Below are 26,031 nucleotides of genomic sequence, written 5' to 3'. Positions count from 1 at the left end.
CCCCAAAGCTGGGCCGACACGCCGGCAGGTGTGCAGCGTGAGGACGGAGACGCATCGTCACATATGCATGGGTGTCATTCCGGCAGTTTGTAGGAGTTTGTGAGGAGCATAATAAATTTGGACTCACAAAAATTGCTTTCTTTAATGAGGTCCAGAATTTTGTGTTAGGAGGAATCAAACATCAATCAAAGGACATGGATGGAGGGCAGGGGGCAGACCATCCCCCAGCCTGTCTCTCATATGCTCAGATTCCAGTTTTCTTTTCTACATTATTTACCTGATCGATCACCCCCGACACTCAAATCAATGTCGCTTTTCGAGGTTGGCTGACTCTTCAATTAATTAATTATTAAATAAATAAATAAAAAATGTTGTGCAGACACGTTGAGCAACGTTAATTCAGTCAAAGAAATTGGCCATGTCCCTGTTGGTATATATAAAGCAGGGGGAGAGAGCTTCCCTTCCCTTGAAGGTTATTTTTAAATGATACCTCCATTTGTAGGACAAAAACTGCTTTCTTTTCACGTTGGGAAACAACTTCAATTTTTATTTATTTTATTTTTTTTTCATCTATACTACTGAGCCCACTCACCAATGGGCCGAGCAAAGGTAAGGAAAGAAAAAGAATAATAGGGCATGAGAGGCTGTTAAGGCTCCTTTTGCTCGGATAGGTGTATGGACAGCTAAAGCAAAAACAACCTGATATTTCTATAGCCAATTAAAAAATCATTGTGCCAATCCACACAAGCCAGAGCACATTTAAAGGAAAGTTTGTAGGTCTTTTTTTAAATTTTTTTTTTTTTTAATAAATATTTAACCTACGGCTTCTGATGAACAAAATAATATAATACATAATTATTATAGATAGATACACAACAACAACATCCCCTCCCTCTCCCCATTTTCTTTCCCTAGCAGTCTCCTCACACAGGCTATGATTAGGTCCATGCTGTCTTTTTGTGTTTTTTCTTTTCTTCCCATCCCCTATCAAGCACATGAGATGTCCGTAATAAGGGAGGCACTGACAAGTATTCTATTCAAGCAACACTTCAAAATAAATGAAAAAAAGAGTTGCCTCATTATCATGACAATTATAATAATGACGCAATTTACCGCGATCCACTCAATTTGTTTGTTTACGTGACAGATCCCATACGCCCTTTGAACACATCAAAGAGAAATTGAAGAGTTGTTAGTTCACTCTAACCATAGGTCAGACTGCTGTGAAACACAGCTTGATCAACAAAAACAAGAAGAGAAGATCCAACGTATGAGCAACAACTCTACTAATCAGAGCAATACAAGAAATTGAAACATATATTAACACAATAGGGAAAATGAAATCACCCCTCAATACAAGCCCACTAATCACTTTCAAAAGAATAGTAATATACATAAAAAGTGATTACAATCTCAATTATAGCTGAGCTCAAGAACGGGGTAATATATCACTGCCTCTCTCCAATGTATCTTATCTTGTCCATTGATGTTATGTACCAACCCCCTAAGCCTATCTTTGACTACTCTTTACTTACTGGTCACCATCAATTGTCCCCCAGTACAAGCAAAAGCACGTAAGGAACAAAACAGGCCAACCGCAGTCCCCTCAACCTCATTCAGTTGGCTTGTAGCTCCATGAAACAATAGCAGATGAGCCCACATTATACATCAATCAAAAAATGTTTACCTTGAATGCAACTCTGATCTTTGATGGTAAGTATGCCCGTGTCTGATTGCCTGTGGCAGTATGGATATGTCATTGTCAGATTTGATGGATTTTTTAAGTGACAACTACACCACCTAACCTTTTCACGAAGGAAGAGGGGATCTGGATCCACACAGTCTCACAACTATTCCAGAAAACGGTTCACTGTGATCACGGCTTTCCCTGGAAGCTCTTGACGGGAGAGCCGTCCACATTAGTGTTTAACTATGATCCTTCTTGATTTTCTTCAGCAAGATTGACATATGATTTATACAATCATGGCCTGCTTGGTTTCCACCCATAAGCCACTGAAGAGCCTCAGCTGCAGCATCTTTCTCTGCGCTCTTCTTGTTGTTGCAAGGCTGACCCATAATTTGCATTCCATTAAACTCCACAGTGGCCCGGAACTGGTTGTTCTTCAGTTGCTTAGTCTTGTAAATGGGTGCAACATATCCTGCCCTAGTGATCAATGTCTGGAGCTGACTCTTAGAATTATCACCCCCAGGTCCACTTTCAATTCTTGAAACCAAGGACGGCTTTGTTGCCATATCAGATGTCTTTGAGGGCTTAAGGACCTGGCGGCCAAATATAAATCTGCCATCACATTGGTCCTCTGAAACCAGCAACCGCACGGTAGATAGGAGCTCATGATGGGTGTGTATGTCCATTCTGGGATACAGTAGCTGCACATATTCAATGGGTTTTAATTACAGCATCAAGTGAGCACACTATCACATGTTTGAAATTAGTCAGAAAACATATTTTTACATTCACTGCAAGGCACAAGTTGGAGTATAGAACTAGGATTTCAAGAAGAAACTGATGAGAACAGAAAACAGTAGAAATCCATAAATTCAGGAGAAAGCAGTTATTGACTGCCTAATTCAAGCTTTACTTACTTTTTTCTGAATAAGCTCATCAAGTTCTTTCCTTAAACTTTGATACATGTCTGCTAAAGAAGGATTCATGAAGAATTCGAGATATCCTCCCAACATTTTCAAGTGTCCATCCTGGCAGAACAGGAAGATAACAATATTATCTGTTAGGTAAACCAACAGACCCTAAAGCTTAAGCAGATGAGCTGCACTATCAAGCAATGGACCAAAAAATGTATCCCAAGCTTACACCAACAGCCCTATTATGTAGGTCCACTAACAACCCTGATAGAACACGGACTTTGCAAATGCAAATAGAAGAGAAGAAATGTCAAAGCCTAACCAAATACTTCTCAGTCAAGCAAGGCTCAAATACCATATGAGGTGACTAATAGTCCAAGAAACTTAAACAGTTAGAAAAATGGCTCAAAATTTATGTTAAGTTTACACCAACAATCTACTGTTCAAGGGTGAGGAAGAACATCTAGCGACTCGCCTATATCTCCTATTTCCCATGTAGTCTGCTAGTCAAACCAGCAATTCGTTTCTCAGGCCTTCTCATAATCCAGCAAACAAGTGACTAAAAATAAGAAATTATTGATGAATAGATAACTTACGGTATCCCCTCTTGAGATGCTCCCACCAAATAGGAGAAGCACTGAATCAGAAACAGCTGTTGAATCCCGGAGGAAAACAGAATTCACCTTTATCTTCTCGTTGAAAACTAGCCACGGATATGGAATTTTAGATTCCCGAGCATTGACTGAGTTCTAGGCAAATGAAAAATAATGTGAAAAACCAAAGCAGGACAGAATACATCACTAATACATTGATATAATGGATGGAGAAATTACCGAGTATAGAAGCACCTGACCGTCTTCCATAGTTTTCAGTGAAAATGACTTTTCATTGTGCTGCACACATACTTATGTAAGTACAATGAAACTTGCACAAAAGGAAACAAATCAAATAATGCATATTGGGAGAAACAACCAAATCATCTTCTAAGAAAACAAAAAATCTATTTGGGGCAAAAAACCATAAAAAAGGCCTCATGGGAATGGTTGGATAATGGGATATAGCCCTCTAACATCCCCAATCCCATCACTCCCTACCCCCCATCCCACAAAAAAAAAAAAAAAGAATTGTAGCGAATGTAGGGGAATTTGAAAGGAATCAAAATGTTGGGGAAGTTATACGAAAATGTCAAAGCTTAAGCAGATGTGGGAAAAAGGCATGACTAACCACAACAGAGCAAATTCCAGGATATAGCCCATTGCAAATAACTGCTCGGACGAGATGCTCATCATGACTCCATGCATTGTAGGAGGTTGTGTTGCCATCAACCAAGCCAGTATCCTTGAGTAAAGAGAAAAACTCCTTCCTAAGAGAATCAATAGCTTTCATTGATTGCACTGAAAGAAAATTTCTCCAGCAGTATTCATATCCAGCAATATCTCTTTCAGCATCTTTCCAACCTTCATAGGCCCGGACAAGAGCAAAGTGGTCACTGTAATCCCGGGAAAACTGAGATTTTGCAGCCTCTGCAAGCTGCAAAGAGGAAAACAAGCACATTCACTTCAGTTCATTTTCCAAGCATACACACAACAATTACAGAACATAAGGCCAAATAGGCTGCATTTTTACTATGTCGCCTCAATAGCCAAAAACTACTTTGCCAAGATAGTTGCAATTTGTATGGTTAGCCTTGGTAGCCAAATCGTGTCTCAACCCACTTAGAAGGGGATCTGGGTTCAACACCGACATGTAAACGGTACAGGTTTTTCATAATTAGGGAGAACTATTATGACGCCTGACAACAAACTCCAAGAAAAGGTGTTGTAATTCCTAAACCCGTGTACCTCTTTAACTATTTTGCATCATATTCAAGTTTAAACACATAATAGCCTCTCCCACACCAGTCCCATAGCGTCATATGGGAATTGAAAAAGGGCAACAATTGACTATACCTAGAACTAGCCAAACAAAGAAATTAGAATGCAACATTCATCCAAGCCAACCCATGTAAGTATAGGGTATGTTCGATAATACTTTTGAAGTTCCTTTTTTTGTTTTTGGATTGAAAAAGTGGTTTTTTTTTTGTCGGGTCCACATTTAAGAAAATGTTTTATCTATGATACACTTGCTTATTTTGAGAAACGCAAGCAGATGTAGAGCTAACATTTTACTTAAAAAAAGAAAAAAAGAAAAAAAGTGTCCGTGTTGCCACCGTCAGTCGAGGAGACAGGTGGCTGCCGTGGCCACCCCTCCTGTCTGTTGAGGGTGGCCACAAGGTCACTCCTTTTATTTTTAGTTTTTTAAGTAATAAGTTAGGCCCTACACCTACAAAAATTAAGCACTCGTTTTTTCAAGATATTCCTATAAGGTGTGAAAAGTTTTCATACCCTGTTTGAGTGGATAACTGCTTAGAGCATTCCCAACAGCTACCCAACCATTTTCCCTAAGTTTAAGGATCCAAACTACTTTTTGCTTCCCTATACAAATAAACACCCCAATAGATTCCCTTAACCATTCCCTATATCATTAAAATAATATTTTTTACTTTTTTTTTTTCTTTATTCTAAAACATTTCCCTTTTCTTTCCATCTCTCTCATCTCCGTCTTCTCTCTCCCTGACTTCTTCACTCTCCCTTTCCTCATCTATTTCTTGACCCGTTCTGCTTCTATCACCACTAGATTTCCCATCTTCAGACTCCAAATCCTCCTTGGTTTCCTCTTCAATTGTGAAGAGAAATCTCGGAGGGCCTGCAAGATTGTGCAGCCTCATGAGCTCTGATTCCACACCTTCTTCCCCAAAGGCCTTCAGCAGAAAATCCTTGCTAGAGCCCAGCTCCAGGTCTGGCTCTTCACAATTGGCATTTGGGTCTCTCACACTTTCTTGAGTGTTGTTGGTTTGCAAAGAAGAGTGTCTCTTCCAGTAGATGAGTTGAAAGAAACAAAGATTGTGTTGATGGCTGATTTCTTTTTTTTTTTCCTCTCGTTTTCTTACCTACCAAACAGCAACAAAGATTGTGTTGATGGCTGATTTTTATGAATCACTTTTGCAGTTTGTGGTGGTGTTTTTGGCCGTAATCATTTTTGCATGAAAGCCCTTGCTGCAAAAATTTTAAGAAGCCCTGAAGTCAAGTGCAATTTGGAGAGGTGCGAGAGAGAAGGAAGGGGGGGTGCGATTGAGCATTTTTGCTGTTCGGTGCGAGAGAGAGAGAGAGAGAGAGAGACGGAGAAAGAGAGATGAGAGAGAGAGACGTGAGACATGAGAGGAGAGAGAATGAGTTTTTTTGTATTTAATAATTCTTTGGATCGCTACAGTGGAACCCTATACTTTGGGTTCTACTGTAGCGATACTCATGTTTAGGGCTCATTTAAGGAGTCTGCTGTGGGTCTTTTTTACGATTTTTTTGACATTTTTCCTAAACTTAGGGAAGGGAACCTCATTTAGGGTACTTGCTGGGAATGCTCTTATGATTGATTTCACATTTGTAGTTTTCATGCCTTTTTTTTTTTTTCTAAATCTATTTTCTTTTTCTATTTATGTTTTTTTCTTGTATACTTCTTATGCACTTGGGTATATGTGCAACTGTTGGTTTTTAATGAAATCTGTTTACTTACAAAAAACAAAAAAAAAAGTGTTTTATTTTTGTTATTGGTTTTGAGAAGCGTGTGTTTTTGTCTCTGAAAACAAAAAAGTGTTTTCAGAGACATTAACAAACATAGCCTATATTCTTCACAAAAGCATCCCATCCCATGCAGATGCAAGAGAAATGGTAGGAGTCGTCCAACCACATTACCTACAACATATGCTATATAACTACCACCCTTATCCATAAACTACCACTCTCCAGCACAAATCGCCAGAGCCGTTTACTTAAGAGAGCCCCATTAAACACAACCCCTAACCCAAACCCACAGTGGATAGTTTATAAGAGATGCTTATGGGTATTAAGTCTCACATTACTTAGTAAAACTTCACTAAGGCTTTATTAGTAATTCTAGAGAAACTCCAAATTGACTTGTCTTTTTAGGGCGGTAGCGCAGATGTGGCTAACGCTTTTTTCTTGGGTTGTTACAACTAACACACATTTGATTCTTGAGAGCAGCCAGTTCATGCAAAAATGTTGAAAGATGGGATAGTGAAACACTGCTTAGGAAAGACTACTACTGGATAATGGCTATTTTAAAATCTAACAAGGGCCCAAACATGCATTCACTAAAATGTTTGTACTTCCCAATATATTGATCTCTAGTGAGGAGCATTGTCGTATACCTACACATGCCCATGTTTGCCAACAAGTTCTTTCAATCTAGCATTCCTTTCTCCAATCTAGTATTGACTTCCTCATGGAAAATTAGCTATGATTTTCCTAGTCTTCACCCCTGCTAACATGATTCCCCACATGCAATAAAGACACCACGTCAAGAGTCCTTTGGAAGACAAAATGAATCCAGTATCTTTGCTTAGTAAAGGTGATGAAGGTATTAGTAACCAGCATTTGATTCTAGAGTGCTCCATGAATCCAAGAAATTGCAAGAATTCTGGATCTCTCTCAATATGTCTCTAAATTCGAAACTCCAGCTGTTTACTGCTATTAGAAACGAAGGATCTCCCACACCATGTTGTTGGGCAAGGATGATTGTTCTTTTTCTTTTTCCTTTTTCCTTCTTCCTTTTCTTTTTTAGCTTTAATTTTTTTATGATGCTCCTATGGTAGATAGCAGCTTAATTGTGCCTTCAGCATAGCCTTTTCACATACATTCCCTCTCTCTTTGGTGAACAAACTTACTCTTAACCAAGAAAGGTCCTGGGAGGGCTGGTCCAATATGGCCTTGCAACATCTATATAAGCATATTTGTGTGTGTTTAAATAACTATATATGTATAATGCATACAAACCTATATAGTAGTAATTCTCCAAATATTGCCAACAAGTGTGCTTTTTTGTAAATACAACTACGGAATCAATTAAAACAAAAACAGAAAAATAAGTCAATTCTTTGTTTCTGATCCAACCAGAAAACAAAAGGCATGTGAAGAAAGCTGACTTACATCCTTCTTGTCAAATGGTGTTAAGAAAGGATCTCTGACACTGAGGCCAGCGACAATAGTCAATACTGGATCCAGGCAATTGAAGATAACCCCCAAGATGAGCATCTTTCCAAGTTTTGGTTCCATTGGAAGCATAGTCAAATAGCGTCCTGTCAGTGACAAAAACTGAATGAGGCTGAATGTTCTTGAAATTAAATCTTACATAAGACTGGAAGTAGAAATTTCAAATGGAGGGTAAAAATCAAATTTCTCTACCCACCCAAGACTGTCAGATTTTCATTCTCATCGAGGGCACCAATAATTTTTAGATACTCGATAGCATTTTGAACCTGCAAACAAATACCAATCAAACTAAATGTGAAATGTAGTAGACATACAAATAACTCACATGCATGAAAGGAAGATGACAGAAGATGCCTCAAATAATTGTCCCAAAAGGAAAACAAATCGACTCCTCAAAGTACAATATATCAAAGTATCAAATAAGATTCAAAAGAAAATATAAAATGATCATTACCGCTAGTAATTCTGGTGACTGCAAAGCCCTAGATAAGAACTCAGAAATACTTCCAAGTTTCAAACTCTTTATTTGCAGACAGAGAGACTGCAAAGGTGTCCTTAAAATTTCCGGCAATTGATACTCTGCAAAAGCGTCATATACACATCTAGGATAGAGATGGTAACATTCTCCAGGTCTAACGCGGCCAGCTCTTCCTCTTCTCTACCACATATATGAGCACAGACAATCATAATACATTTAATAAAAAACACTCCAAAAATTAGGACAAAATTCCATAGTTCATATGAGGCCCCTTCAACAGTAAACTAAGCAAAATCCAAACTTAAGGCATCTACTATTTTCTATCTCTATTCCAGGAAATGCCCTTAAATGAAATATAATTTTTTTCAGGTTCAACCTCATAAGGATTTAGGTAAAAATTTATGCTAGTCATGAACCCTGGGCGAGAAACTACATAGAAATAACGAAATGTACTTTCTGCGTCTAGTCAGAAGAAAGCTTATTGGCTCTAATCCTATAATAACAAAGTATAATGCCATTTTGGACTAGCCTGCTACAAGTCCTTTCAAAACAAAGAAAACTTCAAAGGAAGTGGACAAATAATGTGAAAAAAAGAATCATAACTAACAGAATCAAACATTAGCGAACAACTTCAGAGGTATATCAAAGAAAACTAATTTAGTGCCAACCCATACTAATCTCCGTCTTAAGGATCAAACTTTCAGCCAGAAAGTAACCTTACTTGTTGAGCAGAAACCTTGGAAATCCAGGACGGAAGCAAACAAGGAGTGTTATTCAATGCGTCATAAGATGTCTCTTTAGCCTTTCCACAGTCAATAACAAACACAACATCATTAATAGTAATGCTGGTCTCGGCAATATTAGTAGCAAGCACTAGTTTCCTCACTCCATCATCAGGCTCATCAAATATTAACCTCTGCATGCATTCCGAAAAAATTAAATTAGCAATAATAGACACAGCAAAAAACAATATAAGTCAATCTATTTGACAATAGAATGTAAAATTTACAAATTACAAACTTACCTGCTCTGAACTGGCCATAGACCCATGGCATGCTAGCAACAAAACACGGCTTGGATCTCCTAAGAAAGGATGTGCTTGCAACTTATCTTTCAGAGAACTTATGTCATCCCAGCCAGTCATAAAAACTAGGATAGCACCAGGCCTCTCATTTTCACATATTTTGCATAAAAGAAACTCTATGAGATTAAAACCAATACAATCAGGATTCCAACATGACAAAGATTCACGAGTCTGGGGGCTATACTCCTTAAAATCGGCTGCTCTGAGAGCATCCTGATAACATATTTTCCAGAAGGGAAATTAAAATAAGAAAACAAAAACAAAAGACATATCAAGCACAAGTAGCCAACAAAATTTTGTATACCTCAACAACGGAAGCAATTTGGCTCTTCCTCTTTCTTGGTGCATGTTTGCTCATTTTCCACATCTTCTCTTGACCATAATCATCAATCTGGTTGTACGGGGTCAATCTGTAACCCGTCATTTCCACAATATTCTCCAGGAAATGAGTCTGAACCGGGTATGTAAAACCCTAAACTAGAAAGAAAGATGGAAGAGAGAGAGATCTGAGACCCATATCACACTAAAATCATCATAATCCACAGGATGAAATAGATTTCACCAGAAAACAAAATGAAATAATTTGGTGCTAACCAGCTCGTGCCTGGCCTGAGCCTATGGTCTGCCAAATACCCTCCTAAAGTATAGAATACTATAATTACATCCCTAAATTCTATTAATGCCCAGATGTGACAAGGTTGATTGGTGTTAATAGCCATGTAACATCATTAAGCAAGACACATCCTCATAAAATGCTTATTAATATCACCTGATATATCAGAGTAGTTACACATTACACGTATATGCATACATACACAAAATTACATATAACATGACTAGAATGCGCATTCCATTAGCACAGTATTAACCGTGTCCAAAAATTTTTGTGGTTCTTATGGTAACGACTTTGACACTTTCAAAAGCTTATATTTCATGAAACAAGTGAGGAAACAGGTCCAAATCCACTAGACACACCACTCAGCTCCAATGGGAGATCAAAATAGATTCTACCAAGTGTTTCTTCAGCAAATCTGCGCATCTCTCTTTTTAAAGCAACATCGGCAGAAAAACAAGGGTAACTATTATTATTATTATATATATTTCTTTTTGTAGTTTTTTTCAAGGAAGAAAATGAAAGTCCCCACAATAAAGGATTTCTCCTCAACAGAGTCCTCAACAGATACTGGATTGCTGAATGCCAACCAACCTCCACCACTTCTAGAGTATCACAGCAGCCAGATGATGCAAAAGGTGGCCAGAAATATTTATGGCAGATTGACTACAAATCTTACGTCCACAACCAATAAGATCTCTTTCAAAAAATGTATGAACCAAATCCTTTACTCAAGACTCAGACTGCATCATAAAATAGGCACATAACCAAGCAAGCATACCCAAACTAAATACAAAATATTTCCCTGGAACTGACCACTACATTCAGTTACTATAATTCTACAGTCACAAAAAAGTTAAAAATGAAACCAATTCAACCAATAAAAAGGCTAGCCAAACATAATGCCGCAGGAGCGTAAGCAAATCATAAAATATGAATTTTAGAAGCAAAGATAGGTCATGCAAATAAATAAACATGGATCATCTGCATGCATATAATTAGAAGATTGATTCCACCAATCAGTAACTAATGTGGCTACATAATTACTTACTCTAATGTAGACTAGACGCACAGCGATGAATGATAGTACAGGCAATAGACATTAATTAAAGTAAAACAAAAAGGTAGGTATAACAACTGTACGTTTGACATTAAAGAAACAAGGGGGTAGCAATATGTACATCCAAAACCATCAATAATCAATCATGGAAAAGAGGGATTAGATTCACCGCAGAAAGAAATGGCATTGCATGCTGGATATTCAACGTACCGGGATGTGAATTATCTGAGCCCCACCAAAGTAGGATGAGAAAAGCTCTGCGTCAAGGGTTGCACTCATCAGAATTAGCCTAAGTTCTGGCCGCCGAGGAAGGAGATCTTTTAGGACGATAAGCAGAAAATCTGCCATCAAATGTCTATCACAGTTAGAAACCACGCCACATCGTTTTAAAATCAAAGCCTCAGCCAAGTCCAGATTTTACCTTCATTCATTCCACGCTCATGAATCTCATCCACAATAACATGAGTTACACCTTTCAAGTTTCTATCAACTAGCAATCTTCTCAACAAGATGCCAGTAGTGCAAAAGAGAAGGCGGGTATCCCTCCCTTTCATACCTTCCAACCGAACTTTATATCCAACCTTCGAATTCAAGAAAATAAGAACACAAAATGAATTTCACATTAAAAAGGAGAAGAGAGAAAAGGACTAATAACGCAAATAGTTGGGATAAGTATTCTGAGGAAATTTTATTTGAAACAGAAACTCACGTGTTCACCCAATTTCTCTCCTCTCTCCGAAGCAACCCTTTCAGAAACAGACATAGCAGATATTCGTCTTGGCTGGGTACAGATAATGTTACAAACAGCTCCATGAACATATTCTATCTCTGATTCTAAGATGAATTGGGGAATTTGAGTGGTCTTGCCACAGCCAGTTTCACCTGAGATAATAACAACCTGTATAATAGAAAATTGTATCAGTTATAAAACAACGTAAAAAACTCTTAAATACAACTTCGTATTGAAGCTCAGAATTTTATCTGATATAATAACCAAATCCCCCTTTTGAGCAGTCTTCATGTACACTATAAGTAGTTGCATGAAATACAATAATGGCCATTTGAGCTCTCTATGAGTGAGCTACAATCCATCTTTCTGAGATCTTTCTTGCTTCTTTTTTTTTTTTTTTTTTTTTTTTTTGATAGGTAAACAGAGAAATATTATAAAAAGCATAAGTTGCCCCTAAGCATATAGGAAGTATACAAAAAGGACACCAAAAAAGAAAAAGCAAAAACAAAAGAAAGACGGAAAACACCAACAGAAACCCAAAAACAGGAGAAACCCCAAAAACCAACCCCCAAAACCCTAGCTAAATTACATCGTAGCAACTAGCAAGAGCCTCTTGCCTCTGTCCTAGCTAGAACCAATACAAATCAAAGTTCACCAAGGACTCCAAATTCTTCAGCTCCCTTCTCCCTTTAGGCTTAGGAGTGGAGACTAAAACCTCTTGGCACTGCCTCTCATCAACTTGAGCCATGAAGTACAAAACCCTCTTTGCATCCCCCTCCTAAGAGATCCCCAAATAATGAAATATGGATCACACCAGAAACGCTCAGTAGAAGAAAGCCTCGCCAAAAAAGGCTAGCTGAAGGAGACTTTTTGAGATCTTTCTGAGATCTTTCTATGACCAGATGACTTCCCTTAATAGTATCCTCATTTCTACTCTTTTTAGACTTTTATGATATTTTCAATTGCAATTTGTACTCTCTAGGATAGCTTTTTTTACGAACTATGTACTTGATTTTTCTCCTATTTCTACTTAAATTTCATACTATATGTCAAAGACAAAATCAAGAGGGGAAAAAAGAAAGAAAGCAAATAATGGAAAGAAAAGAAAACAAGACACACAAAATTTGAACAAATTCAAACATCACCCAAAGAAAGAGTGGACATTGTAATTCATGAATACAGACAATTAAATTAAAAAGTTATTCATTATACATTGAGGTGGAAAAATAACTTAATCAGTATCAATTTTTTCCTCTCCACAGGCTAGCACTAAATTAGAGGAAAAACCATATAGTACAAGCATTTGACCTGTTGATAGCAGGAAAGAAAGAGAATTTTACTTGAAGGGTGACTGTGGTAATATTTTAATTGGATCCTGGTTTGGTAATATTTTGGTAATAATTGGTGACTGTGGTAATATTTTAATATTTTAATTTAAGGGTTTCAGTGCCATTTCAGATTGGATCCTGGTTTGGGGGGGAAAGTCAAATTTTGGGAGGATTTTTGGTGTGGCGAGACGCCTCTCAAGGATGCCTTTCCGGGCCTTTTTAATATTGCTTGCAACAAGGATGCTTCCCTTGCGGATTTCCGGGAGTGTGTAAATGGGATGGTTCACTGGAATGTTACTTTTATTCGTAGTATTCATGATTGGGAGGAGATGGCCTTAGCCTCTTTCTTCTCACTCTTGCATTCGTTATCGATTCGTGGGGAAGGGGAGGACCGGATGTGGTGGATCCCTTCAAGAAAAGGGAAGTTTGAGGTACGCTCCTTCTATAGGATGCTTGCCTTTAAGGAGCCTAACCGCTTCCCATGGAAAAGCATTTGGCGCACTAAGGCTCCTTCGAGAGTGGCGTTTTTCGCGTGGTCGGCCGCCCTTGGGAAATCTCTCACGTTGGATAATGTTTGGAAGAGAGGTATTGTTGTGATTAATCGATGTTGTATGTGTGAGGCGGATGGGGAGACCGTGGATCATCACTTTCTTCATTGTGGGGTCGGGCGCAAGGTGTGGGATGTTATCTTCTCTCGCTTTAACATGAATTGGGTTATGTCTAGAAGCGTCAAGGAGATGCTTGCTAGTTGGTGGGCGGGCGGTAGAACCAGTAGTGCCGTGGTATGGAAGATGGCTCCCCTTTGTCTTCTATGGTGTCTTTGGAAGAAAAGGAATGCAAGATGCTTCGAAGATTTGTTGAGGAACCTTGAGGACCTTGTTTATTTCTTTTTGTACACACTTTTCACATGGACTGCAGGCTGGCTTGCTCCTTTAGTGATCAATTTTCCTGATTTTCTCTTTATGTTCTCTTCTTCTTTCTCCCCTACTTAGTCGCTCTCTTGTATACTCCCTGTATACTTGGGTTGCGCCCCTCTACGCTCTTTAATGCCCCTCTGCGCTTTTTAATGCATTATTACTTATAAAAAAAAAAAAAATTAATATCGTTTAGTCAAGAAAGCCTTTTTTTTCAAAAAGCATATCAAGAGAAAATCAAATTGTTAACCGTCAAGACCCTTGCTGGTCCCTACATAGTCCTTTACCAGCAACTTCATGTTAAGTCATGCAACTAGTAAACAAAAACAAAATCTGACAAACCTGATTTCGTGCAATAGCTGTCAGCAATGCATCCTTTTCTTTATAAGCTGGGAGCCTCATACGAAATTCTAGCATTTTTCTACCTTCAGGAGATTCCTGTACAAAATAGGAAATATATATCACAATAGCTCATTCCACTATATTCCAGACAATGAAAACCATAGCATGACTCAAAATCTGGAAAAGATAAGATGTAAAAAAAAAAAAAAATTGGTACAAAAGGATATAGATTATCAACAGATTTACCAAAAACCTCCACTAATCTGCAGAGTCTCACATAACAACCATCCTTAAGGACAACAAATTGCCTTAACATCAGCCAGACATCACGAGAACCTAAATGATGAACAGAGCTAGCAAATTCCAAACCAACTCCACACAAAGCAACTGGGCTACTCTTGGGAACATATGGACCCAAGTACAAATGGGAACCTGAACCCCACTTAACCAAATCAGGCGTCCTCAACCCACAGACAAATAATGAAACCAATTAGTTTAATGAAGTTGTGATTAACTAATTCTTATTCACTAAAGCATTTAATTTCTTTTAAAGATGAGCTAAATGCCTTAAAAATAGCTTGTAAAGAGGCAAACTTTTTAGTAGGATGACAATGGCCCGAACGCAACAGGGTCAGGTTCATATATCTAGCGTTTAGATTCCTAATAGTGTTTCTTCTCCCTAACTTTTACCATTTCTCAATCCGAGTGGATAATTATACTTCAAATCCTAACTGGCACATGAATGATATGTAAGAAGACAAATCCACAGTATTAACTATGGATAAAATAATTTAAAAAGGCATCTGCTCAGTGCAAGTGTGCAGTGCAGTATTAGAAAAGCATTATACTTGTTGGGCCCAGGTCTCACAAGCCAAGGTGCAGTCAAAGACGTAAAATGCACTAAGGTGCCCAAGCAACCAGCCAATGAAGAAATCCAACAAGGTAGACACAAGGACCAAGCATTTCTTTTTTCTACTGGTAAGTTACAAACGCACCTAGTGGTCTGGAACCCATAACCTTAACTCTACCCTATTTTTTATGGAGAGAAGAAGTGCCATTTAAGCTAGAGATCATTGGCATTTGGACAAACATGTAAAAATACAAAAGCAGCACAAACTGCCTGTGCTCTGTCAACTACACCCTACTTTGTAGATAACCTTAAAGTTGAATGAGAAAAGAAATACTAAAAGAAGAGGAAGAGAAAATACCGTCTTATCTTCTTTGATAAATATACTTACATCACATGCATTTATATTGAAGAGCAATACATTGTAATATGGAAATACAATTAATGAGAAATATATGGAAATAAATCTGAGAATAAAATCATATCAGCCGCATAGAAGTTTCCTTCAACACTCCCCTCAAGCAGAGGCGAAGATAACTTGCATGCTGCACAAGGCTGAATGAAGAACACTGTTGGACAATCCATTTATCAAAATATCCGCAAATTGCTCCCCTATCTTCACATAAGGTGTACAAATCAACCTTGCACGCAATTTTTCCTTGACTAAATGTCGATGAATTTCAATGTGTTTAGTTCAATCAAGCTGAAACTGGGTTATGAGCAATATTAATAACGGTATTGTTCTCACAGTATAACCTCATAGGCTCCTTATAATCATATCCAACGTAAGAATCTTCAACCATAATAATTCACATATCTCATGGACCATGGCTCAGAATTTAGCTTCTACACTAGATCTAGTAATCAATGATTGTGTCTTACTATGACAGGTAACTAGATTTCCTCCCACAAGAGTGCAATATCACGAAGTGGGTCTTCAATCTGTGACTGACCCAACACAATCTGCGTCTGTTTAAGCTTCTACTTTCAGGTGATCATGTTGGCCAACAACCACCCTTTCCCTGGTGAAGATTTAAAATATCAAAGTATTCTATAAATAGCTTCCATATAAGACTCCTAGGGTGAATGCATACACTGGCTCACTACGCTGACTGCATAGGCAATGCCTAGATGAGTATGCAACCAATATATTAACTTGCCAACCAATCGTCGGTACCAGACTTTATCCACCAAAGGACTCTCATCACTTTCTTCTAACATATTATTCCACTCCATTGGATTGTTAACAGCCATATAATTGAGCATTCATGTTTTCTGAGTATATCAAGAACATATTTCCACAGGAAGAGAAAGATACCATGTCTCGATTGCTACTTCAATACCCAAAAAATATTTTAAATTGCCTATGTCTTTTATCTCAAGTTCACTGGCCAGATATTTTTTTTAAGCCTCTATATTTCCTCATCATCATTTCCTGTCAACACAATATCGTCTACATAAAGAATTAAAGCAGTTACCTTTCCTTGTGACGAATGTCTGATGAACAATGGATGATCCACCAAACTTTGTTTAAAGCCAAATCACTACATAACTTGGGAGAATCTCTCAATCAAATCCCTCGAACAGTATTTCCGCCCATTGAAGACCTTCTTCAATTTACTCATTTTACCCTTAGCTGAAGCAAATTGAGGGCCATACGGAAGTTCCAAGTATACCATCAAGCCCGTGTTCGAAACTCTTCGGGAAATCTGAAGTTTTTCGCGTGGGTTTGTGCTGGCAGTGCAACTAGGCCACCAGCATTTCAGAGCCGATCGGCTCTTTTTCTCGATCAGTGTGGTTGCACAATAGAAGATTGTATAAGGGTGAGGAGACTAAGCGGCAAGATTTGAGTTGTTTTTTGAAGAAATTGCAAAGTTCTGCTGCAACAATAAGTTTTCCAGCAGCTCTGTGCATTGGCAGCGGAGAAGAGACCAAAACAACAAGTCGTTTTGTATGAAGGCTCACACGGTAGATTGTATAGTCATGGGTACAACAGCACGCCGTACAACACAGATCCAAACAACGTCATTCAACTGGAGACAAATGGCAGTTAGGTCTCCCTAAACGATAGGTCATTTAGAGCAGCTCCAAAAAAAAGGAATATGTTCTCGCGACAAGTACGAGTGGCACATATGCGAAACAAAAGGGGAAAAACAAACTTGCTCTAACACCAAGTTGAAAGACTGGTTATTACTTATCAAAAAAAAAAGAAGAGAAAAATTGGAGGAAGAGAAATACGGTCTTATTTTCCTTGATAATTTACTGATACAGTTACATGCATTTCTATAGAAAAGCAATATATTCTAATATAGAAATGCAATTATTGAGAAATATATGGATCCGGGAATAAAATCAGATAAGCCACATAGAAGTTTCCTTCTTCAACACTTAATGCTTATATGGCTGGAGATAATGGGTAACTTTACCAGCCAATAATACTCGAGCTCCACATCCATATCCAATTGAAGGCCCACAACTTCTTTATTTCATTTTTGTTCACATGCACCCCGAGCTTCCAGGATTATGTTTTCCTCCTTCTTTTGCTTTCAGAATCCTTTTTTCCCCACTGTTCTACTTAAATTTCAATTAAACCTTAACCCAATTTCAATTACTTCTCAGTTTTGGACATGGAGTTTTTAAGTTTCATCTTTCTGGTTTTTATGAGAGGGTATCCACTAACATAGGACATAATTTGTTTATCTTGAAATTGAGTGACAGATAAAAGGACAGGGATTGTGAAACTCAGCAATACTATTAAAATACTGAACTGTATGAGGGTTGGGAAAAACATTTCTTAAATCTATACTTGACTGTTGGAACCATTCAAAAGTGTTTTCCAATGGCCTTCCTGTCTAATTGTTTGTTTACATCAATCAACACTCTTTGAAATGTCTAAAAATGAATCCATCTTCTCACTATCATTATTTTGGATATTTACACATGTACTGAAGAATTCTAAAAATTAATGTGTAACCTTTTCATAGACTCACCTCTAAATAAATTAGACATAAAGGTATAAACTGAATCAGATGGTGGGCCCCAGAACAACACCCTAAAAAAAAATTATTAAAAAAAAGCCCTAAATGCAAAATGGGGGTGGCTTAGTCACCCCCTTGGCCAAATAGGGGTGGGCTCTCCTTTTGGGGCAGTTTCGGCCACCCCCATTTGGCCAATTTGAGGGTAGTCAAACCATCCTCATCAGCCCCTGCCACCCCCAATTTGGCAAAATCCCTTTGGGAGTGGTTTCAAGCACCCCCAAGCCGGCCACCTTTTTAAAGTTTTTTTTTTTTTTTTTTTTGTTCTTTTTTTAACACTTCACCCCATGGGCACTTAGGGGAGTTCAGGTTGTTAAAAGTCACTTGCAACACACATGACTGGCATTCCATCCAAAAAGACAGAAAAGTTGAGGGATGGGCGAACTTGCCACAGTTAATTAGTTTGTTGGGATTTAATGTCACTTTTGAACTTTGGAAGCTAAAACACAAAAGTGGTCATATTTCGAGGGGGTAAAGGGTATTTTCCCCAAGAAAAAAGGTAACCCCAAAAAAAGAAAAGAAAAAGAAATTATAGGTAGAAACTTCTTCAACATCTTTTTGCTACAGGACATCAATAAAAAGAAACAAACAAACAAAATAGAGGTGGCTATGCAACACAGTTGTAAGCAATATTTTATGCAAAGTACCCTGTCATATATGGGAAAGCTGTCCATGCTTCTGAGTCTGAAATAAAACTTAAAAGGAGTTTACGTAGATAACAACAGAGAAGCATTGTTCTATAATTTCAGGGTAAGATGAACCTGCCAAGCTTGTTGCTGATCACGCAGTTGCAAACTTCTTCGCCTAAGAATTTTTTCCAAAACAGTCTTACTAGCTGCCAGTGGCTCAGGTTGCTCAAAAAGCCCTTCATCAGTGGCAATACTACAGCTGCTGCTTGTTCTCGAAAATGATACATCTGAAAAGTTTTCCCTAGCCTTAGCCTTTTGAGAGAGGTATTCTCCAAAATAAGAATCAACCCTTCTTAGCAACCCAAGAGGCAGTGCCACCTGTCAATTATTAAAATCTCAGTTTAGATTCCTAGAAACATGTACTCCCTCTGTCCCAAAATGCTCGCCCAGGATGCCAAATGCAGACATTTTAAGAACAGCCAATTAACACTCAGTCATCTCAAATTTTCAACACAATTTATTTTTTTATTTTTTTATTTTTTTAACTTATCAAAAAAAAAAAATTTCAACACAACTTGCCAAATTCACGCTTTAAAAAATGAGAATGTATGGTTTTGTACGAGTGAAGGGTAATGTGGAAAAGTTACAAACTTTACGCTTTGATTTTTGGTCCTGGACAAACATTATGCAGCAAAAAAAGTTGCAAATTTGGTCAAACATTATGGGATAGAGGGAGTAAATAAAAGAAATATGAAGAACTTGGAAATTATAAAACATACATTAGAAACCAAAAAAAAAAAAGCTAAGAACTTGGGTCAAAAGTAAAATGTAAAATCATTGCCAAGTGTGAAGCTAAAGCAAAGGGGGCTGGTAATTATGTGGTGGCCAAAAATGGCAGTGAAAAATACAACATTTTTTACAATGAACAGTAAATTAAAGGCTCTATAGTGATGCGTAAACAAAATTTATATCACACAGAAAAGGACAGCACCAAGTAAAACAGAACAGAAGAGAAAATACCTCCCTCTGTGGACGTCTGTCATCCAGATCGAATCTGTAGTTCGGCAGTGGGACCTTACTAAAGACAACAACTTTTGAATACAGTTGGCTGCCAAAGATAATTTTGTTTTTCAATAGTTTTGTTTTTCACAAATTTCCTGATAAAGCATCTATTCTGATGAAGCAGAAGATACCTATATAGCCCCATTCTGCTTGCCAAAGCTGATATTTGCTCAAAATCATGTCTATCCTTTTTTTCCCTTGAGATCAACTCTTGCTTCTCCTTGTCGCGTAAAAGCATTGTAAACTTCCGTTTCCACTCAACAACGTTATTAGAGGGGGAATCACCCTGAATAGCATGGTAAAAACTGATAAATACATACATACCTACATAAGGATACTTAACAAAAACAACCTACCAGTGGCTTTCAATCAACAGATTAGACACACGACCTAAAAAATCTGAAGGTGTAAATTGCATCTTATTGAGCAATAACATGGTTTTTATAAGAAATTCAGTCTTATTAAAAAACGCAAAGGGATGCAACCCAAGTACACATGAAGTATATAAGAGAGACACCCAATTAGGGGGAAGAAAAAAACAAATCCAGAACCTCTAGAAAATTAGAAAATAGAGGACTATTGTGAGCAACAATCCAAACATAGAGAAATTTGAACATAATAGCTTTTAACTCAATCACCGAACTCTCACAATGTTCAAAATTTCGCACATTGCGTACCAGCCAAATACCCCACATTATGCAGGGAAACCATCCACCAAACTTCTATATTATGATGGCTACCAAACTAACCTCTCCAGCTCGCCAATAGCTCCACCACCTATTGGGGCATGACCCAAATCTCAAATAGACGAAAACCCACGTGTCTCAAGCCACCTCGCAACGGAGCATAAGGTTATCAATGGATTCCTTATTCTTCTTGCACATACAACATCAGTTCATCACTATGACATGCCTCTTACTAAAGTTATCCAAAGTCAATATCTTTTCTAACACAGTCGTCCAAGCAAAGAACACTAAAAGTAGCCTTATTTCTCCAAATGCTCACTAATTTATAAAGAAACTGAAGATACATAGCCATAAACAACTAACGAATCAACAGTGTTGTTCCTTCTATTCGAATTAGCCACACGGTGGAAAAACTTTGTATTCTTGTCCCCCCTCTCTCAACCAAAGAGCCCAAGATTTCTGTTTTCAACTTTCTTCTTACAGAAGAGTAATCCTCCCCAAATCACTAGAAATTACATCGTTTCTCACCTTTTCAGCATCAAATAAGGGTTTTCCTTTGCATTAACATCAAGATCCTGGAATTTGTCCAGAAGAACCTTTTTTTCGCTTCTCAACATTGTCAAACAACTCTTCATTCCATTTTTTCAAGTCGATTTTCTAGGCTTTCAGTTTGCATGCCAAGACGAGACTATGGGAGCCTTGAAAATTGTAAGACACCCACCATTGTTTTACCCTATCCACAAAACCCTCTGATTTTAACTACATATTCTCAAACTTGAAATATCTCTTGCTCCTAACACCACAATCAAGCAATAAAGGAAAGTGATCCGATAACAACCTAGGGAGCATCCTTTGAGTAACGTCCCTAAAAAACAATGTCACATCCTTGCTGGACATATCTACCTTAGTTCTTCTAGCTATTTGAAGCTACCAAGAGGCATAATTTGGTAATTTCTTATCCATGGACTTCCTCCTCATTCTCTTTGCAGCAATTGCAAAGTCAACCATGCGTGAACCTTTGTTTCTTGGAAACTCTCCCTCTCTTTCTCTCTTCCTGGCAAGTCTCTCTCTTCTTACAGGGTGGCGGTCTAGAGTTGATTTGACCAATTAAAATTAAGCACACCATGTTTCCTAACAACTCTCTACCTTCCTGCATAGTGGTGATTTAGAGTTGATCTGACCAAGTAAGCACACGTCAGTGCTCTTGTTTCCTGCCTCAGTGGAGTTCTAAAGTTGATTTGACCAACTAAGCACGACTTGTTAGCTAGTCTACCACCATGGTCACTAAACACTCATCAGCCCTATAGCCAATGTCTCCTTGAGCCAGCCCGTAGTAGAAGACTGTGCTAAAGATCAACCCAACCAGGTATAATTACTTTTCCTCCTAGACCAAGACATAGGAGATGCACTTCAAGCATATTCAGGCTAGCCTTGGCTCAATTTTAAACTGCATTCAGAGCGATGTGAGGATTTCAGCCCAGGTTCTCACCAACTTAACTCACTCCCTTAAACCATCCATCAAGACTTACTTCCAGGCTGTGAAATTTAGTGGACATTTAAGTATTAAATATCACATTCAGAAGAATCCACATAAGAAAAGAGCCTTTTGTCACATTCTGTCCTACTCTTCTAAAATTATTGTGTCATCTTTTATTTTCCGGTTTTGGTGTCTCTTTCTAAATTATATGCCCTGATGTATCTGAAGCTAAAACAAATCACTTTGGAGGGGGCCACACACCAAATAATCATAATTTGAGGGTGTAAAATGAAAGGATCACCATATAAATATTTGTATAAATGAGGGTGGTGGGTTGAAAATCGAGCAGACATGGCCCTCCCAAGTGTCTTACTTGCTTTGTCCGTCATCCAAACTCAACCAAACCCACTCATTTAAGATTCAGAAAAGAAAATCTGGGCTAAATTGGGAAGTAGCAGGGCAGATTTGCCCAATTAACAATTCTACTCAGTAGGCAGCACTGCCCATTAGTACACCTTTCGTAGTTGGCAATGATCATCTTAAATGCTGCCCGACAATAAAACGAAATCGCTATCCACCGACTCCATCTAACTCTCATAAAGGCCAGTCTTTTCTAAATTCTCGGATTCAGGTTCGACCCAATAACTTTGACATCAACCGCAGGTTTTGGTTAATATAGTGTGTGTTCCTATCGTTATCTTATGCAAGTAAATTGTTTCCACAATTATCACAACCGCACTAATACTTAAACCGCTAGTCACAAACTTCAAAACCCAGATAATATTTGACACTCCTTAAACCACCGAATCAAAGTCAAACCTGAAATTCACAAAAAGAAAACAAAATATAGCCTCACCCATTGCGACAACGACTCGAACTCATGATCGGAGCCTTCCTCGGAGAGCCGATCATCGTGCTGCGAATTTGCCTTGTGGAGCTGTTCTTGCTGGGTTTGCAAGTAAGGCAGTGGACTGGCTCTAGGGTTTAGAGCGGCGCTTTGAGCTTCGCGGAGCTTGGAGTCTATGAGAGCGGCGGAGGTGTAACTGGGGGATGTGATGACGGAGCGCAGGCGGTGGTGGGGAGGGACGTAAATGGCGCCGTAAGAGGACGGAGGCCGGTCCTTCATTGCGAGGAGTGAAGGAGGAGAGTGTGAGGGTTTAACAGTTTTGGGGTGCGAAGTGGAAGGGAATTGTGGAGGAGTGTGGAGGAGAGAGGGAGAGAGCATGCAAGTTGGGGTCGGCGTCGTTTCGGTAGTCTGAAAGATTGGTGGTTACTGCTTCTAATGGCTTTTGGTCTCTGTTTGTTTCGTGAGAAAGTGGATGATATGTCTGGTACAGTGTGGCTCTTTTGCTGGGTCCTGGCCTTCCTGGGGGTATCAAACTGTACAGTTGACGCGCTTGGTGGCGTGTGAAGTTTGTAGATGGGGCCTACTGGAGTTTTCTCTTTTTTTTTTTCTTTTTTTTTGTTTACTTTCCTTTTATTCTTTATATATGAAACGGTTATCATACTTTTAGTTATATATGTAACAAAAGAGAATAACGTCAATCCGTTTGGAGCACAAAACCACCATTTTGTGCCCACTAATGAAGAGTCGACGCTTCAGCATTCAACATGTAAAGAAAAAAAAAATCAAACCGTCAGATTATATTAAGTTTAATTAATTTTTAAAAAAATTTAAGAAAATTTGCAGAGGGAGGTAGGGCGGCTAGCTGCTACCCAAACTACATCTGGGTAGGCATGCGCCACCCTAAATGTGGCCCCAAATGTGCAAGTGACCGCGCGCCACCGGGGTGGCGGTGAGTTGCCCCCACCTCGGCTTCTCCCCCATTTTAAAATATATATAACTCAAATTTTGTATAATTAGGTGTGGCTGTTTGTTTGTTTTTTTGTTTTTTTTTTTTTTTTTAAGTTTAAGTTTAATATGATAAGCTTATGTGGCAACTTTTGATTGGTTAGTACAAACACCCATTTTTGTGCCACAACCGTATAGAAGATACTCTCATAAGAAAAAGGTTATTGTGATGTTCTTTTAATCTTACATATATTGTTTTCTAAAAAGCTATTTTACTGAGTAAAAATAAGTTTTTTTTTCTATTTTTTTTATAAAACAATATCCGGATAACAGCACCATTTTTATCTCTATATATATCTAGAGAAAAATGCTACGTGTTTTCTTAGTCATAGGAGAGTATTATTAAAAAAAAAAAAAAAATTGCCGGTCCCTTATTTCTCTCATCCCCTTTTTTAGAAAATAATATCAACTTACTAAGATAACACCTAATATTTCTCTTATATATATATAGGAGAATGCAATGTGCTTTTATGGTGTTCTTCTAATGTTATTCTTGTCATATGTGGATATTCTTTTCTAAAAACCAAGTGAGAGAAATAACCGCAGTTTTTTTTTTTTTTTTTAGAAAACAAGACCCACCTAAGACCTGAAGATAAACCAAGTGAGAGAAATTCTAGGTGTTCTCATTGTGTTCTCTAGATTTCTTTTTTGTTTTTTTAGAAAACAATACCCACCTAAGACCCAAAGATAAACCAAGTGAGAGAAATTATAGGTGTTCTCATTGTGTTATCTAGATTTCTTTTTTGTTTTTTAAGAAAACAATATCCACCTAAGACTCGAAGATAAACCAAGTGAGAGAAATTATAGGTGTTCTCATTGTGTTCTTCATATGTTATTCCGATCCTGAGTGAATAATATTTGAGGTTTGATAGGGACACAATACAAACCCAACTCATGGCCAACTTTTCTCCTACGTTTAAAAAAAATTTTGAATTTTAAACAAAAAAATTGTCTTTTTTCCCAAATTTTCAAAATCCCAAAATCTTCTCTCTCTTTTTTTTTTTTTTTAGATCGCACGTAGGAGAGAAGTTGGTCATTAGTTGGATTTGTGTTGTGACCTTAACATTTTCCATAATATTTTCTAACAAAAAAAATGTTAAGGTCACAACATAAATCCAACTTATGGCCAACTTCTCTCCTACGTGTCATTTAAAAAAAAAAAAAAAATTTGATAGAGATGATTTTGGGATTCTGAAAATTTGAAAAAAAAAAAAAAGACAATTTATTTAGTTTAAAATTCAAAATTTTTTTACACGTAGGAGAGAAGTTGGCCATGAGTTGGGTTTGTGTTGTGTCCGTATCAAACCTTAAAAAAAAAATAGCCCTTATTTTTCTCCTGGTTTTTAGAAAATGAAATGTTAGGTGTTCTCATATTCTTAGGTAGATATTTTCTCACCTAATTTTTATTTTTCTCACTTGGTTTTTAGAGAATAATATTCACCTATGACCGGGAGAACATCTAACATTTTATTTTTAAAACATAAAGAAAATGCCAGGCTTTTTTCTTCTTCTTTTTTTTGGTGCAGTACACACTTTTAGATTTGTTTTTTTAAAAAAAAAAATGCACTTTTAGATTTAATGCTTACACGAACAAGTATTTATTAAAAATACTTTTCTCTATCAAAAAGGGGTGAGAAATAAGAACTATTAATCGTCTCAAGTCTCAACTATTAATAATGGCCAGATTTGTGGCATTAAGAGAGAAAAAATATTTGTTAAAAAAAATTCCCCAAACTCAACAATATCACCAGTGGCGGAACCAGGATTTATGGTATGGGGATGGATTTTTTTTTTTTTAATAAGTTAGGAATATTGACTTATATAAATACAAAATCACATAAATAAATATAATTTATCTATATGTGTTTATGCTTGTTTATATAAAATAAAAACATATAGTTTTTAAATTTAATCTCATAGCATTACAAACACACAATAATATAAACAATTAGCAAAATAAACTAAACACGATCTATAGAGTCAAAGAAAAATAGTACAAAAAATAAATATTGTAAACCCAAATGACTGCAGAATAATCGCTAAAAAAATAAATAAAAACATATATTTTCATCATATTGCATACTTTTGCACAAAAAACACACAAAAAAAAAATGCAAGGAAAAACGAGATGTGGGGAAGATGGCTAACATAAAAAGAATATAAATAGAATAATGCATAATATGTTAAT

At 37.5% G+C, this 26,031-nt stretch overlaps 1 protein-coding gene across 2 annotated transcripts; it reads right to left on the bottom strand.

The window, feature by feature from the left end:
* Window positions 1–1,333: 1,333 nt before the first annotated feature.
* On the bottom strand, window positions 1,334–23,358 carry LOC132175811 (DExH-box ATP-dependent RNA helicase DExH5, mitochondrial). Of its 2 annotated transcripts, XM_059587872.1 has the most exons (19): window positions 22,848–23,358; window positions 19,960–20,114; window positions 19,787–19,874; window positions 18,899–19,144; window positions 14,256–14,351; window positions 11,651–11,839; window positions 11,363–11,522; window positions 11,152–11,282; window positions 9,573–9,740; window positions 9,209–9,481; window positions 8,906–9,100; window positions 8,161–8,364; window positions 7,903–7,972; window positions 7,644–7,792; window positions 3,826–4,131; window positions 3,435–3,494; window positions 3,198–3,350; window positions 2,605–2,715; window positions 1,334–2,388 (listed from the first exon to the last, which is right to left on the bottom strand). In XM_059587872.1, exons 1-19 carry the CDS (start codon window positions 23,214–23,216, stop codon window positions 1,927–1,929), a joined length of 3,585 nt encoding a protein of 1,194 aa, XP_059443855.1. In that variant the 5' UTR covers window positions 23,217–23,358; the 3' UTR covers window positions 1,334–1,926. The 2 variants fall into 2 exon arrangements, with proteins under 2 accessions (XP_059443855.1, XP_059443862.1); XM_059587879.1 differs by lacking the exons at window positions 1,334–2,388; window positions 2,605–2,715 and having other exon boundaries at window positions 3,222–3,343.
* Between the last annotated feature and the right edge of the window lie 2,673 nt (window positions 23,359–26,031).

The sequence above is a fragment of the Corylus avellana genome, chromosome ca1, assembly GCF_901000735.1.
Source record: "Corylus avellana chromosome ca1, CavTom2PMs-1.0".
Taxonomy (NCBI): domain Eukaryota; kingdom Viridiplantae; phylum Streptophyta; class Magnoliopsida; order Fagales; family Betulaceae; genus Corylus; species Corylus avellana.
The sequence above is the reverse complement of the archived record's forward strand: the minus strand, read 5'-3'. Positions and strand labels throughout refer to the sequence as shown.

Bases quoted from the DNA above. Each gene is read 5' to 3' on its own strand.
- LOC132175811 (XM_059587872.1), bottom strand. From the start codon at position 23,216: ATGCTCTCTCCCTCTCTCCTCCACACTCCTCCACAATTCCCTTCCACT. The intron at 8,365-8,905 runs GTAAGGTTACTT...TATATGTGGTAG, and splicing joins CCAAGGTTTCTGCTCAACAA to AGAAGAGGAAGAGCTGGCCG. The intron at 3,351-3,434 runs GTAATTTCTCCA...TCATTTGCCTAG, and splicing joins GTCAGGTGCTTCTATACTCG to AACTCAGTCAATGCTCGGGA.